Genomic DNA, 16,360 nt, shown 5'->3' on the forward strand with positions numbered 1-16,360 from the left:
ATAATGTTCTAAAAGGTAGCATAGACCAAATTTAAGGGAAGTCTTCATCCCCAAAATATTACCTAACATTTACCAATTGGTCATTTCTGTGAGTAAACAAGAATGACTGAAGTAGTAAGGGATGCAAGAGCCTCTCAATGAATTATGGATCCTGAAAACAGAATAGGAATCAGAATTTCAGTGAATGACATGTTGGGAGAAAGCTGTTGAGTGAGTCCCAGGCAGGAGCAACATATAGGCACTTAAGACCTGAGGGTTGGAGGAATTTAAGAGAAGTGACTAAAGACAAGTGGGAATACTTTCTGGCTGATCCTAATCAGTTTTATCAAAGACCCAGTGTAACTGTCCATTATTCAGGCCTAACTCTCCCTCTTTTTGATTTGTTTCATGTGAGGAGCAGGTGGAAGGGAAGAAAGTGAAAGGAGAAAGAAGCAGTGAAACAAAATCTGGAGAATGTTTCTTAGGTATAGGGAAGACATTAAATATTAAGAAATTATATGGGTATATATGTGGTTGTTTTTTTTTAAACCAGTGTAGACCCTTCCCAGTACAATTTTTAAGTCATGGTATTCGTTCTCATGTTGCTAATAGACATACCCGGGACTGGGTAATTTATAAAGGAAAGAGGTTTGTTTATTTATTTATTTATTTTTGAGACAGAGTCTCACTCTTGTCACCCAGGCTGGAGTGCAGTGACACAATCTCAGCTCACTGCAGCCTCTGCCTCCCTGGTTCAAGCAATTCTTGTGCCTCAGCCTCCCGAGTAGCTGAGATTACAGACACATGCGACCATACCCGGCTAATCATTTTTTGTATTTTTAGTAGAGACGGGGTTTCACCATGTTGGCCAGGCTGGTCTTGAACTCCCAACCTCAGGTGATCCACCTGCTTCGGCCTCCCAGAGTGCTAGGATTACAAGCGTGAGCCCCCATGCCCAGCCAAGAGGCTTAATTGACTCACAGTTCCACATGGCTGGGGAGGACTCACAATCATGGTGGAAAGCGAAGGGGAAGCAAGACACATCTTACGTGGCAGCAGGCAAGAGAGCATGTGCAGGGGAACTCCCATTTATAAAACCATCAGATCTGAGACTTACTACCACGAGAACAGTATGGGGGAAACTGCCCCCTGACATGATTCAGTTCCCTCCATCTGGCCCTGCCTTAACAAGTAAACTTGAATTGACAATTCAAGGTGAGATTTGGGTGGGGACATAGCCAAATCATATCAGCCATATAAAAAGTAGAAAATCTGTAATTTATTTTTATATCTTCTTAGAATCTTTGGTGTTGGTAATGAGTAGTAATAAAAAAGCCCAAAGATATGGTCAGAGGGGTGAGGATTAAAAACAAAGAATGGTCATAGTTTACTACCTGGCATCAGCCTCTGAATAACTTAGATTTGAGCAAGGGGTTTTTGTCTTTTTGTTTTTTTCCTTTTAAATACAAAGTCTTGTTATGTTGCCTAGACTGGTCTCCAACTCCTGGGCCCCAAGCCATCCCAGAGTGTTGGGATTACAGGTGTGAGCCACCATGCCCAGCCATCCTTTTCTTACTTTAACTTAAAAAATTTTTTTTCTTTCTTAAATTTTTTTTCTTGTGGAATTTTATTTTTAGGCAGCTGATAAATTTTGTGAATAGGATTCCTTTCTGAGGGATATAAATTAGAACATTCTTATAATAACGTGTTTTGTTATGTTGTTAATAGTTTGTAATCAAATGTTTTTGCTAATAGTAAACACCTGTTGTAATATTAAAATCAGTAACAACTATCTCACATGTTTATCTTACAGTTTATGTTTCATTTAAGAAGATCTTCTTTCCTGCAAGTTTTTAACAATAGTCCTGATGAGAGTTCATATTATCGTCACCATTTTATGCGTCAAGATCTGACCCAGTCTCTAATTATGATTCAGCCTATCCTGTATGCGTATTCTTTTAGTGGACCACCAGAGGTAAGAGGGACAGAAAAAAATAAATTGGTCTTGTTACTGCAATGTGCATAAAAAAAGTGAAAATAACTAAAAAAATGCATATAGTTACTAAATATAAGAATTTAACTAAAAGAATGAACATCTCAACCTATTTATGTATTCACTTAAAATATTTATGAATGTTTACTATATGCTAGATACCATGTAGGCTGTATTAGAAGATTGTTAAATTTTTTTTTTAAAGGAGATGGAAGAGACTTTCAGATCATTTTGTCCAGCCATTTGGTTAATCAAATCCTCCAAAGCATATGATTATTCTTTACGTCTTTAACAATGTCCAGAAGTGATTATGATTCTGTAGACTGTAGCTTATTCCAGAGTTTAGTGTCTGTGACAGTTATGACATTCTGTCTAAACAAAGGCTCTTGTTTTAATCTCATTTTCCTTTGTTTTTTTTGAGAACGTAAAAAATAGTTGATTATAAAGACATACGCTTAGAAGATTGATAAAGTTATCCATTTAACCTTCTTAGCAGACTGTCCCACTTATTTTAACCTGTTATCAAATGAACCATTTTTCCGTTCTGTAGTTAAAATGGTCTGTTTTACTGCTTAAAAGTGTGTAGTTACTGTATTTGAAAATAGTAAGGTCAATATAAAGAGAATATTTACAATATCTACTGATTAATGATCCCTCATGATGCTATTATTCATGGTTTTCTAAAATAATGGGTAAAATATTTTATTTTGTTATAATGATTTTTTTGTAATTGGTCAAATAGTTTCTATTTTTCTGGGAAAATATATATTTTTAATATGTTGGTTTGGCTATATGTATTTTGCCTTGTATTCTTTGAATCAAGAATGTTTTAGAAGTAACTTTTTTTTCTTCTGAGTAATAACGTACATGTAGACATCTGAAAAATGTAGAATGGTATTTAGAAGAAAACTGGAATCCCACTGTCCCTAGTGCCTGCTCCTATTAAATTTCAACCTTTTCATTTAATCCATGAATCCTATCAGCTTCATGTTCTTAGGGTTTTGCTTTTGGAGTTATCTTCTTTGTGTTCTATATAATTACTTTCTGTCCATCTGGATCCTTCTTATTAATTAACATAGAAACCATAACAACACTCACGTTTATAACAAACGGACAAAACACCCCCACCATGACCCACGCTTTCTCTAACTGCCACCCCATTTCTCTGCTCCTGGTGAGAGTTGAACTCAAAAAAGTTATTTGTTGTTTATACTTTCTCACCTCACATTGTCTTCTCAACCTGTATAAGTAAGACTTTTGTCCCTAACATTATATTGAAATGGCTCTTATAAAGACCACCAATGTCCTACATCTCACCAGAGCCCTCAACAGTATTTACCTAGTCCTCACTAGTACTCAGCCCTTGAAAACCTTTTGCCCTAGGCTTCTGTGACACCTACTATACCTTCCTGGTTTTCCTCTTACTCACTCACCGTTCTTTCTCAGTCTTTTGCTAGCTTTTCCCTTTCAGACCTCTAAGTGTTGACATGCTTAAGGGATCAGTCTTCTGGCTTTCCCTGTCTTCCCTCTCAGTGATATAGTCTAATCCCATTGCTTTAATCTTTGTGCTTTAATCTTTGTGCATGTGACACCTAAATTTATGTCATCAGTTCAGACCACTCCCTTTCATTTCATATGCAGAACTATTTTCCCATGTGCTCCAAATTTGCTCTATCCCAGGCCTTTCCCCATTTAGGCTTAGGAGTTATCCTTGAATTCTTCTTGACTTTACTCTATTTTTAAATTATTTGTTACCTCAGCTTAAACGGATTCCTTAAAAAATTAAAATACACTATAAGAATTCATAATAGCAAGAGATTTTAGGTAATAAAGTATAAATTTCAAATTTAGGCCATGTGTGATGGCCTAAATTTCAAATTTAGGCCATGTGTGATGGCCTAAATTTCAAATTTAGTGCTGAGCCTGTAGTCTCAGCCTTTGGGAGGCTAAGGCAGGAGGATCACTTCAGCCCAGGAATTTGAGACCAGCCTAGGAAGCATAGTGAGACCCCATCTCTACAAACAAAAAAATGAAAAAATTAGCTGGACATGGTGTTACACACCTGTAGTCCCAGCTACTCGGGGGTCTGAGTTGGGAGGATTGCTGAAGCCTGGGAGTTTGAGGCTGCAGTGAGCTGAGATCATGCCACTGCACACCAGCCTAGGTGACAGAGCAAGACCCTTCTCCAAAAAAAATAAATAAATAAATAAAAGAAACTTGGAAAATAACCTGGAAACATCTATTTTATATTATTGAGTAGTTTATTTTTCCTTTTTCCTCATTTCTCATTGTTTTCTTTATGTTAGCCGGTTCTTCTTGATAGCAGTAGCATTCTTGCAGATCGTATTCTTCTCATGGACACATTCTTCCAGATTTTGATTTATCATGGTGAGGTAAGATTTCAATAGCATTTAAAGCTATGCATGTAAAGTCTTTTTACTTAGAAAGGTTTTCTTACTTCTAACTGTATGGCTAGTGTTTCATCTATGATAAACTTTGATTTCCATTTTTATAAAATAATAAAATATGATGCTGCCTACTATAAGGTTTTAGGCTTCAATTGCAGTTGACCCACATGTGATTATTTTATTCATTTGTCACACAGTTGGATTTTGCACAAAGCATAGTGTTATGAAAGTAAGAACACTGACTGTGCATAGACAAATGGCACTTTTGGGTTTTACCTGAAAACATTAAGGGGGGAAAAGTCAGCCTTTGTCAGTGGGCAGGCTTTCCTTTTACGTTATGCAATCATTATAAGTTATTATTAAGTGTTCTACATGATCTTGAAAACTCATTTAAAGCATACATGAATTAAAATTTGTAACTTCACTTAATTGGAATGGTAAATGATTACAGAGAGCAGAAGATTTTAGTAGCTATTAAGCTTTAATCCAGGTATTTAGCAGACCTTGATTCATTCCTGCAGTTACTCATTCAGCCAATTGTTAAGTGCTTCCTCTGGATGCTTTGGAAGATATAGATGTGTTCTTTTTTCACAGATCTGCTCTCAAACTTACAGTCTAGTGTTTTACTAAGTTCTGCAGATTTATTTTTTCAGTTGCTTTAATTGTAAATGATTTTAGATTTGCACTGTGACTGGGTGTGGTGGCTCACGCCTCTAATTCCAGCACTTTGGGAGGCCAAGGCAGGAGGATTACTTGAGCCCAGGAGTTCAGGACTAACCTGGGCATCATAGTGAGACCCTGTCTCTACAAAAAAATTTTTAAAAAAAGATTTGTACTGTAATAGTAAAGACATTACTCAAAATATTCTTTGAAGTAGTACTACCCAGGACTTTTTTTTTTTTTTTTTTTTTGAGACTCAGTCTTGCTCTTTCACCCAGGCTGGAGTGCAGTGGTGCTATCTTGGCTCACTGCAGCCTCTGCCTCCCGGGTTCCAGCGATTCTCCTGTCTCAGCCTTCTGGGTAGTTGGGATTACAGGCACATGCCACCACGCCCAGTTAATTTTTGCATTTTAGTAGAGACAGGTTTTCACCATGTTGGCCAGGCTGGTCTCGAACTCCTGACCTCGGGTGATCCGCCCGCGTCGGCCTCCCGAAGTGCTGGGATTATAGGCGTGAGCCATCGTGCCCAACCTACCCAGGAGTTTTAAAAGATTTAATTATTATTATTGTAAATTATTTTTAATTGATACCAGTTTCTAATGCCCTTTACTTGTTAAGAATAATACCTGTTTTAACTTCTTGCCTTTGTTTAAAAAAAAAAAAAAACCTGTAATACTGACAGGGCTTTTTTTTTTCTTTTTCTTTGTTTTATGGTGATTTTTACTTTTTCAAGTAGCTTGTTAAAGGAGAAATCAGAAATGCACATGATTGTTTTATACAGAGGTATAAAGCTATAAAAGAAAGTGTTGACTGATTCAGCTAACTTAAAAAATAAACCAGGCATAAGTTTTTAGATGATTTAATTACATGGTGTTTAGAGCTACTTACCTATGGATTGATTCAATTGCTTTCACGTATCATAAGCTTAGGTAGATAGCTTTTAGCTAACATTCATTTGATAAGCATAGTGTTTTAAAAATTTTCTGACTTATGTAAGTATTCTTTCATTTTACTTTTAAAGGAGAAGAAATATTCTAATTTTACATTTATTAAGAATATTTTCTCTACTGAAATTGTAACTTTTAAAAAATTGAGGTAAATGGAATAATTGTCTATAATTTTTTTAGTTTCTAAAGATTATTTTCTTTGGAAAAATCTCAAGATTTTTGGATGGGCAAGAAATTTAAAGTAATTTCTTTAATTGTTTTAAAATTAGACCATAGCACAGTGGCGGAAATCAGGATACCAGGACATGCCTGAATATGAAAATTTCCGCCACCTTCTGCAAGCCCCAGTGGATGATGCACAGGAAATTCTTCACTCCAGATTTCCAATGCCAAGATACATTGACACTGAACATGGAGGCAGCCAGGTAAGTAGTGTTAATTTGTGTGTTTGTTTGTTGTTAGGTTTGCAGTGAGGTGTACCTGCTTGCCTTCTGATTTTAATAGATTGCTTCATAAAGCAGACAGAAAGGTAAGGAGATAGGTGGGGAAGGTATCAGTGCTTACTTTTTGCATTAGCTTTTGAGAGCAAAACAGTAAGATTATTGACTAGTTGCCGAAACCTGTCACTTTCCATCATCTTCTGTCTCTAGCCTAGCTTCCTGAACAGGGCCAGGATGGCATTGTGGTGGTATACTAGCTTTGGTTGAACAAGAAAATGTGAACAGCTTGGAAAGTAATATACTTTTCTTAAAGCCATTTATTTACTGTTAAAGTCTATGAATATGACATTTGTGGTAACTTACATTTTTTCATTGTCTTCATTCTATCATTCCAATTTTCTAGAAAATAAAATTTTATGTAATAGGAAAACACTGTAGTATTATGAAAAGGTTTTGTGGCTTTTAGGATTTTGAGGATACATACATGTTAGATACATATACATACATACACAGTTGCTTTGAGACCTTCAGAAGGCTAAGTTAGGTTCCTTAACATACTCTCATAAAATACTTCTTACTTCTCTTTTGTAATTCTTATAAGAGTTATAATAAATTAATTATAAGTTGTTATTAATTTGTTTTACATGCTCTTTGAAGGCAGGGACTATGCTTTGTATTCCCTAGTGCCTAGTACGGTATTATAAAATAGGTAGCAAATATCAGTAACTGTTACTCAGAAATGATAATTACTATTAGTTTTACTGTATTTATATAAGAGTTATTTCATATTGAGAATTTGCAAAGTACTTCTGCATGCCTTATCTCATTTGATCCTCATAAGAATTCTAGTGTTATTTTCATTTAACAGATAATAAAACTGAGATCTAGGTTACTTATGGCCAAGGGAACACAGTAAATACAGGAATGGGATTTGAGTCCTGGTATTCCAGGGCCAGTGCTCTTCACTGTTAGGTTAAACTGATTCCTTAGAGAGTAGAAAAAGATTTTGTATGATACTAAATTTCAAAAGATGTTACTGTCTATGTGCTTCCATTATGAATTAAAAATCTTACTGGTTCTTTCATTGATGTCTCTCACTGTGTGTATTACCATTTTCCTCTTTTATTCTGGTTATTATTTTCATGATGATAAGCCATAGTGGGTAGAAGGATGAAATGTTGGATCACTTGTCTCATAGAATCACCTGTGGTTTAAGAAAGCTTAAGGGTCATTATTTTACGCAAAAGAACATACAGATTTTCATGGCTTTTGTTTTTATCATTATTTGGGATTTTGAACTTCTGATCAAGTGTTTAGTAATTTCACACTAACCTTGTCATAATTGTTGCACACATAATTTTTATATGCTGAGTTTTGGACTCAACAATGTATTTGTTATTTTGGATGTATGATTTGGAGAGAAGAGGTGCATTTATTATTTATTTGTAACACTTAGTGACCTATACATTTCAAAGTTTAATCTTTTAAAAATTAAGTTAATAAAATTAATTTTACCAATACATACTAAATAAAATTGATTTTGCATGATATAATTATTCAGCTGATATTGACTGAAACCATTTTTGATGGATAATGTTATTTCTTCTTTGCTTTTAAGGCCCGTTTCCTCCTTTCAAAAGTCAACCCTTCACAGACTCATAATAATATGTATGCCTGGGGGCAGGTAAGTTTAAATAGCAGGTCTTGGAAATTATTTCTTTGTGTATTTATTGTTTGTTATTTTAGTGAAAGCTACATTTTTTTCCTGTGTATTTAGTAATGATTTCTGTTGGAAAAGTAATATAAAAATGAGAGTAGAAAACAGAATTAATATTTGGTGACACCATAGGAAAAAAGTGATCCTATCAAATAGACTCCAAGTTTAGCACTATACCCTTGAGACAAAAAGCAATGAAGTGTATAAGATAGGAAGTGGTGACTCAAGTTTAATGCTAGGTTGTGAACCACAAAAGGCCACAATAAGCCAAGAGAGGCCAGGGATCATAGTCGAGAAGGAAGGGCAGGAACCCTGCAAATCATTATTGATATAGTTTAATTTGGTAAAAGTCCTGCTGGGTGTGGTGGTTCATGCCTGTAATCCCAGCTGCTCAAGAGGCTGAGGCAGGAGGATCACTTGAGGCCAGGAGTTTGAGACCAGCCTGGGCAACATAGCAAGACTCCATCTCTTAAAAAAAAAAAGTGTTAACCTCTTGGTATAACATATCAACATTTATTGAGTGTCCAGTATGTTTAGGACTTTGTATTGGCTCTTTAGCGTGCAGTTATTACCCATGTCTTTGGAGAGCTTGTAGTCTAATATTAGAGATAAGATACATACCTAAGTAAATTACAAGGCAGAATGGGATATTTGTCCTTAGAAAGCTATGAAGTATTACAAAGGTTAGAAGAGGAAGATGGAAAGAGGTCACATAGTGGTAGCAGGAAGAGGGTGTGTAATCAGAAAAGAGCTCAGAAAGAAGAAACATTTCATTGAAAGAATGGTTATTTCAGTAATTGGAAATTGCATGAGGAAGGGAAATCTAGGTAGAGAATAGTATGGGCTAAGATAAAAGACTACATGCAGAGCTGACTAGAAGAACATAAAACGGAAATGTGTTGTACAACTAAATTGTGGAGGATCTTGAATGTCAGGTTGAGGAGTGAGAAGTTGAGTATTTATTTGGTAAGTAATGGAGAGTCATTGAAGGTGGACAGGGGGCAGATTTGAGTCTTAGTATAGTTGAATCTTAAGATTAAATGGAAGCAGTCTGTAGGTTGAAAGTATATTTATGAAAATAATCCAAGTGAGAGGGAGTAAAGGCAAGATGGTGAAAGGAATAGATTTGGGAGATATTTCAAAAGTAGACTCAATAGGACTTGATTAGAAGTTGCAGGAAAGTAATTATTCCAGGGCATGGCAACTATGCACAAAATCTGAATTCTGATTGAATCCTGGATTAAAGGGAGAGAATAGCTATAAAGAACATAATTGGGATAATTTGTGAGATTTGAATATAGATCATATATCAGATAAGTAGTACAGAATTATTAAATTTCTTGAGAGTGATAATGGTGTGGTTATGTAGGAGATTCTTCTTGATCTTAGGAGATACATCCTGAAGTATTTAGGAATAAAATGTCATGATGGCTTCAACTTCCAGAAGTTATTCAACAAAAAGAAGAAAAAAGGAAAAATAATGTAGAAACAAAGCATACGTGGCAAAATGTTAACAGTCAGTGAATGTAGGTATGCTATATGGGTGTTTATTGTACTTCTCTCTCAACTTTAATGTAGTCTTGAATTTTTAAAAAACAGGTGAGGGGAGACAGGGTATTTTGGGGTTTTGAGCCTGAGTGACTAGGAAAACATATGTCAATAAATGGGAGAGTGGAGAGAAATTGTTTGGTTTAGACACTGAGTTTGAGGTACTATCTAGAAGGCCTTATTGAGCCACAATAAGATGACCATATTGATTATGGCCATGTTGAGTGGGCTGTTGGCAATTTGGGTTTGATGGTCAGGGCAAGAATGAGAAAGGTGATGAAGTCATCACAGTAAATGCTTGTCTGAAGAGAGAGTAAAGAGGTAAAGGAGAGATGAGACAAAAACTTCAGGGGAGTACAAGTGGTTGGAGTGTTTAGTGAATTATCAGAGAGGCAGAATGAAAAGAATAGTATGTCATAAAAGGTGACTTTATAGAAGGAAGAAGAAGGAGGTAACAAACTGACATGCCACAGACAGTTGAAGGGGGATACAGAGTGAGAAAAGGTGCTTGGATTTGATGGCTAGGAGGTTATTTGTGGCATTGTGTAAGCGGCTTTAGTATGGTGGTTGAGTAAGAAGATAAATTTATAAGGAATTAGTGGGTGGCAAAGAAGCGGAGGTTGAAAGTATAAATGATTCTTTTGCAAATTTAACCTGAGCATAAGCAGTAGGATAGGCAGATGATTGTTATTACGGTAAGGGCACAGAACTTATTTGGAGACCAAGCATAGGAAAGACACAAAAGAACAGATATTTAAGATCCTCAGGAGACAATATGATCATAAGCAGTATATGGAGGTTAAGCATTGGTAAGGAGGCAGGGCACTTATTTCTGCAAAAGCAAAAGGTAAGAAGGGTGAAGACAGAAAGGTTTTTAGGTGGAGTGAAAACTCACATTGGATAATTGCCTGTTTCTTTTCAATAATATGAGATTATTTAGGAGTGAAAAAGGCTGGAGTTAGGGGCCAAAAAAACTAGAAAAGATTAAAAACAGTTCTAAAGAATACAAAAATCAACTGAAGATTAATAAAACGCTTTTGCAGCAGTGGTGAGGGCCTATTTTATTTACTAAAAATATCTAGAGCATGCTTCCATAATGTTCTTTTTTTTTTTTTTTTTTTGAGACGGAGTCTTGCTCTGTTGCCAGGCTGGAGTGTAGTGACGCGATCTCGACTCGCTGCAACCTCTGCCTCCTGGGTTCAAGCGATTCTCCTGCCTCAGTCTCCTGAGTAGCTGAGACTACAGGCACACACCACCATACTCAGCTAATTTTTTTTTGTATTTTTAGTAGAGATGGTGTTTCACCATGTTGGCCAGGATGGTCTCGATCTTCTGATCTCGTGATCTGCCCACCTCTGCCTCCCAAAGTGCTGGGATTACAGGTGTGAGCCACTGTGCCTGGGAGTATCCATGAATAGATTTTAATTGTTTCATGAGGGCGGAACCCTTATGACCCAGTAACCTCTTAAAGGCCCCACCTTTATACTGCCACATTGGGGATTTTCAAAATGAGTTTTGGAAGGGACAGATATTCAAACCATAGCACCGTCCTACAATTGCATGATTGAATTTGTGTAATATCCCTGTCCTGTCGTCCCTTTTCCCGCCTCCATTTTTTATGGCATTGCTCCTGTTAGATTATTAATTACTTGAGGCAATAACTGTCATTTTCATTTTTGATTTTCCATAGGACCTTAAACATAGCATATATTGAATACAATAGATCTGGACAGGAGAGAGCAGAGATTAGAATATTGGAAATCTGTGGAAGTGGCTAGGAGTTAAGAGTTTTTGTAATGTAGGTAAATAAATTGAATCCCAGGTCCAAAAGTTCTAAAAGATGGGGAGGTTATAAAAAGTAATCTTGGAAGGGTGGAAGGCTGGTAATGGAAAATGCAGACTCTGCAAGTTACTTGACTTCTCTTTGTTTTCACTTCCTTGTCTATAGAGTTTAATAAAACGTGCTTGAAATGGACAGTAATACTCAGTAAATGTTAGCTATTAGTTTTCACTATTATCAATGGAAAAAAAGTCACTTCTTATATTTAACATGGGAAAGGAAACCTATTTTAAACTCTGAAGTGTAATTGTTACTGCCTGGAAGTAGGGGCATTACAGGCATAAATAAGAGTGCTCAGGTCTTTCTTAAGATTTTTATGAGTAATGATGTCAATATTTTAATAATCATAATATCTAATACACTGAATCTACTATGTTTTAGTCACTATGCTTTTAGTGTACTCTCATTTAATTAACTTTTATAAGGTGGATACTAGTAATCCTATATTTCATGAGAGGAAATTGAGGCTCATATAGATTAAGTATTTTATGCAAGATCATGTAGCTAAACTGTGGCAGGGTCTAGATTTTAACCAATGTCTGTCTAACTCCAGACTCTGAATTTTTAATCAAGTTAATTTGATGATTGCATTTAAAGGAAATAACAGTAACCAAGAATTTTACTAAAAATTAATGGACTCTAATAGCTTACAGGATTTTTTGGGGGTCAGAAATCAAGGACCCTATGATAAGTATTATCCATGAACGGCCATAAGAGGGCACCACTGCAACACTTCTGTGACAGTGCTGGAGGCCTCTGTTGCTGTAGTGCATCATATACTAAATAATGTAAAGCTTGTACCTTTCTGCCTAATCCTGGATATATTTTAAATAGAAAAAGGGTCCATTTGAAAAGTTGAGATCAGCTAACTGCTAATTTTTTTATAAAATCGAATGAGCATTGGTATTTATCATTTCAAGCAGGAGCTCTGTGGTATATAAATTAGGAAATCCTTATATTTCGTCTTGACTAGGAGAAATGGCTCTGAGATTGGGTGACTTGAGATGGAAAACATTGTAAAATGAAAATAAAATCAGGCATAGTTACAGGAAGAAAAAAGTAAGAGCCATGAGGTTGTTACTGGTTTAGGTTACAGTTTTGAGACTTGTGCTTTTCTGTGTTAGCTATGCATATAGAATAAAGAAAAGTATTTCATTGTTATAGATTTTTGAACAGGAGGAACAATAGAAATAGCTAAAACATGTTGTATGTCTACTGTGTGTACTAGGTACTGTTCTGTTTGCTTTATAGAATTTAACTCATTTAATCATTACAACAACTTGTGTAAGATAGGTCCTGTTATTATCCTTGTTTTACACATGGGGAAGCTAAGACATAGTTTAAGTAACTTATTCAGTCATATGGGTAGGAAGTGGCAGAGCCAGAATTTGAGCCTAGGCATTCTGGCTCCAGACTCTTTGCCCTTAATCCCAGTAAGGGATTGCCTCCCTTCATTATCAAATCTTTCAAGTTCTTTTGAATAAACATATGATAAAATTGATTTCCCTTTATTCAGGAGAGGTTATGGCATGTTTGTGGCTATGCCAGACAAGAATCACAGGAGCTATAAGTTCTCATCTCACATTTGCCAATAATTTGCTGAAATTACTTAATTTCCCTGTTTTAGACTTTGAATATTTATAATTAATAAGAACTTGAGTATAAGAAGAAAAATGTAAAATTCAGATTAAAAATCTTCTAGAAATACCTTCTCTTGCTGAAGTAAAATTTCATTGTTAATGGATTGGGTTACCAAGATCATTCTGTCAATACAGTTTTTATTAAAATGGATAATAGGAATTTTCCCTAACTCTTGTTAATTACTTGGAACCTACAGAAATCAATTAAAACGACCTGAAAACTTGAGAAGCATAGTTTATTTAAAAAATGATATTATGAGTTTGCTTCCTTCCAGCTGGGATTTCTCTTAAAATGCCAGGGAGAAAGGGTCTGGAGGTCAGGCTTTCTTTTAAAAGCCCCAAGCCTCTAATTACATTGTTAGTCTTTGTGGTGACTAGCCACCATCCTGATTCATCTCATCTCATAGCATAAACTCCTATGTGATCCCATCAGCCTATGAATAAAGACACTCCTATTATCAGGGAATTCTAAGGATGTAGAGTCTCCCTCCCAGGAACCAGGGACGGAGGCCAGTTAGATTCTTTTTATTTAATAGGACCATAGGCATTGTTCTATTTCAAATGATTTCCTTGTGTATTTTAAACATTTATGTATAAATTCCATGATATCACCCTATGTTTTAATCATAACAAATATCTTTTTTTCCTCTAGGAGTCTGGAGCACCTATTCTTACAGATGATGTTAGTTTACAAGTGTTTATGGATCACTTGAAGAAACTTGCTGTGTCCAGTGCTGCTTGAAGTGCTAAACATGTTAAAGACACTTAAGAAGATGAAATAATATTCAAATTTCATTTTTTCCTTTTTCCATTTATCTGTGGAAACCAACAGATATTGCTCTATATATTTTGTATTAGTATGGTTTGAGATAACATATGGAAAATGTTCACATTTGTAGATTAAGCTGGAATTATAATGAGAGCAATAAGAACAAATTTATTTTGCTTACCACAGTGTTATAACTGGTTCTAGAAATTTGAAGTCTTTATAACTTAATTATGTTTAATAAAAAATAGAGTCTGCCTCGTACTACAGATGTAACTCATTTGTATATTGCAGACAGACCCAAAGTGGCACTGAATTTCCTTGCTCACCTTTTAAAAACTTGTTCCTTAATTTTAGCCAGAAAGCAAAAAAACAATAGTAATGATAAATGTGAACATTTTTGCTTATTCATTGAATACTTTTCTGTGATTTTCAGCACTTATATATACACTTTTTCTGTACTTACTAGGTTAAGGCAGATTTATTTTTATGATTTGTTTAGGAATTATTTGATTTTATAATGGTAATTTTCATGATGATAATGTTTTTGGTTATTTGGAAAGATAGTTTAGAGATGAAAGGTTTTTTTGGGTAACAATCCCGCAGCTGACAATAAATGTGAAATTTCCACAAAATATCCAACTTATGTGACTAAATGCAGTAGTTTTTTTAAAAGGGGAGATAGAAAATAAATGGTTTTTTGGAGTGCATTTTAGTAAGCCTTTGCAGTAAAATGACGGTTGTAACTACTAAACCAAATTTAGTTTTCACAGCATGGTTTTGTTGTTTTCCCCTTGTTTTTCTGAGGTAAATTTTACATTATATCCTTCAGTATTTTAACACTATTTTGGCAGTTTACACATTACTTTTTGTTTTTCCTTCCTTTTTGTGAAATGTATTAAGTTGTGGTTCTTATTGAAACAGTATTATATAATGTTTGCTTAATTATATCATGTGATGCTCAGTTCTATTTTGATTTATTCGTTAGTATTCACTTTTACCTTTAAAGTTTACTTGTAGCAAATATGTTTACATTGATAAAGCCAGATATGTTTTGACAATGAAATTTACATATCAAGTACTGCAAATAAAAGGTGGTGCTATGATATATGCTTAGGAGGACAGTTTTAATGATTGTACTTGCATGAACACAATCATATGATGGTAAAACAGAAACTTAAGAAAAAATTGTTTATGTGTTATATTCAATTAGCTTAAATAAGTTGCTTTGTTATATTTTATTTGAATTGAACTACGCTAGGCCTAAATGCCAATAAAATACACTTTTCACTGTTTTTCTGGCTATTTTGAAATCTAGTAAAACCTGAGAAGCCTAATGTAAAATTAGAGTATTTAAAATCATTAGATTTAAAAGCTACTCATTTAAAAAATAACAACTTTAAGATATAATTCACACATCATACACTTCACCCACTTAAAGTGCACAATTCAATAGTTTTGAGTATTTTCGTGAAGTTATGTATGTAACCACATCACCACAATCAATTTTAGAGTATTTTTTATCACTCCCAATAGTTACTCATTTTTGTTGTAAGGCTAGTGTGTTTTTAAAAAGGGAGATAGAAGTTCGTGTAGTTTTTTTTTGTTGTTGTTGTTCGAGACAGAGTCTTGTTCTGTTGCCCAGGCTGGAGTGCAGTGGCACAGTCTCAGCTCACTGCAACCTCCACCTTCTGGGTTCAAGCGATTCTCCTACCTCAGCCTCCCGAGTAGCTGGGATTATAGGCGCCTGCCACCACACCTGGCTAAGTTTTGTATTTTTAGTAGAGATAGGGTTTCACCGTATTGGCCAGGCTGGTCTTGAACTCCTGACCTCAAGTGATCCACCTGCCTTAGCCTCCCAAAGTGCTAGGATTACAGGTGTGAGCCACTGCGCCCGGCCAAGTTCACATATTTTGAATTGAGGAAAGACATTGTAATGATGACACCTGTTTAATTTGCTTGGCCTCTTAAGTTATGTTCTTTAAGTGCTTGGCCTCTTAAGTTATGTTCTTAAGTGTTGTGCCATTGTTTCTTGTCTTCGTACTTAGCCCTAAACTGTCCTCTACTTCTGAATCAGTTACAGCTGAATTTAGGGATAAGGATGAACAAATATACCCTTTTAGTTCACCATTTAAAAGCAATCACCTGGGATCATTTTTGCGTATAATGTATCTATTTCTAAATTATTATCTACTTACATAGACTGTTGAATGTTTAGCCCTGTCTTAGTTCTTTTGCGCTGCTAGAACAAAATACCCTAGACTGGGTAATTTATAAACAATGGAAATTTATTTCTCACAGTTCTGGAGGCTGGGAAGTCCACAATCAAGGTGCACCATAGAGTTGGTGTGTGGTGATGGCTCTTTGCTTTGTAGGTGGCACCTTCTATGCGTCCTCACATGGAGAAAGGGAGGGAGGTGAA

At 35.4% G+C, this 16,360-nt stretch overlaps 1 protein-coding gene across 1 annotated transcript in view; it reads left to right on the forward strand.

Moving 5' to 3' along the window:
• SEC23A (SEC23 homolog A, COPII coat complex component) overlaps window positions 1–15,233 on the forward strand; it is a 71,166-nt gene extending 55,933 nt beyond the window's left edge. Inside the window, exons 16-20 of the mRNA XM_019010017.3 lie at window positions 1,793–1,954; window positions 4,279–4,365; window positions 6,257–6,412; window positions 8,046–8,111; window positions 13,825–15,233. Of these exons, the coding sequence (XP_018865562.1) occupies window positions 1,793–1,954; window positions 4,279–4,365; window positions 6,257–6,412; window positions 8,046–8,111; window positions 13,825–13,914 (561 nt within the window). The 3' untranslated portion in view covers window positions 13,915–15,233. The remainder of the gene's footprint in view (window positions 1–1,792; window positions 1,955–4,278; window positions 4,366–6,256; window positions 6,413–8,045; window positions 8,112–13,824) is intronic.
• Window positions 15,234–16,360: the final 1,127 nt, after the last annotated feature.

This window comes from Gorilla gorilla, chromosome 15 (assembly GCF_029281585.2).
Source record: "Gorilla gorilla gorilla isolate KB3781 chromosome 15, NHGRI_mGorGor1-v2.1_pri, whole genome shotgun sequence".
NCBI lineage: Eukaryota > Metazoa > Chordata > Mammalia > Primates > Hominidae > Gorilla > Gorilla gorilla.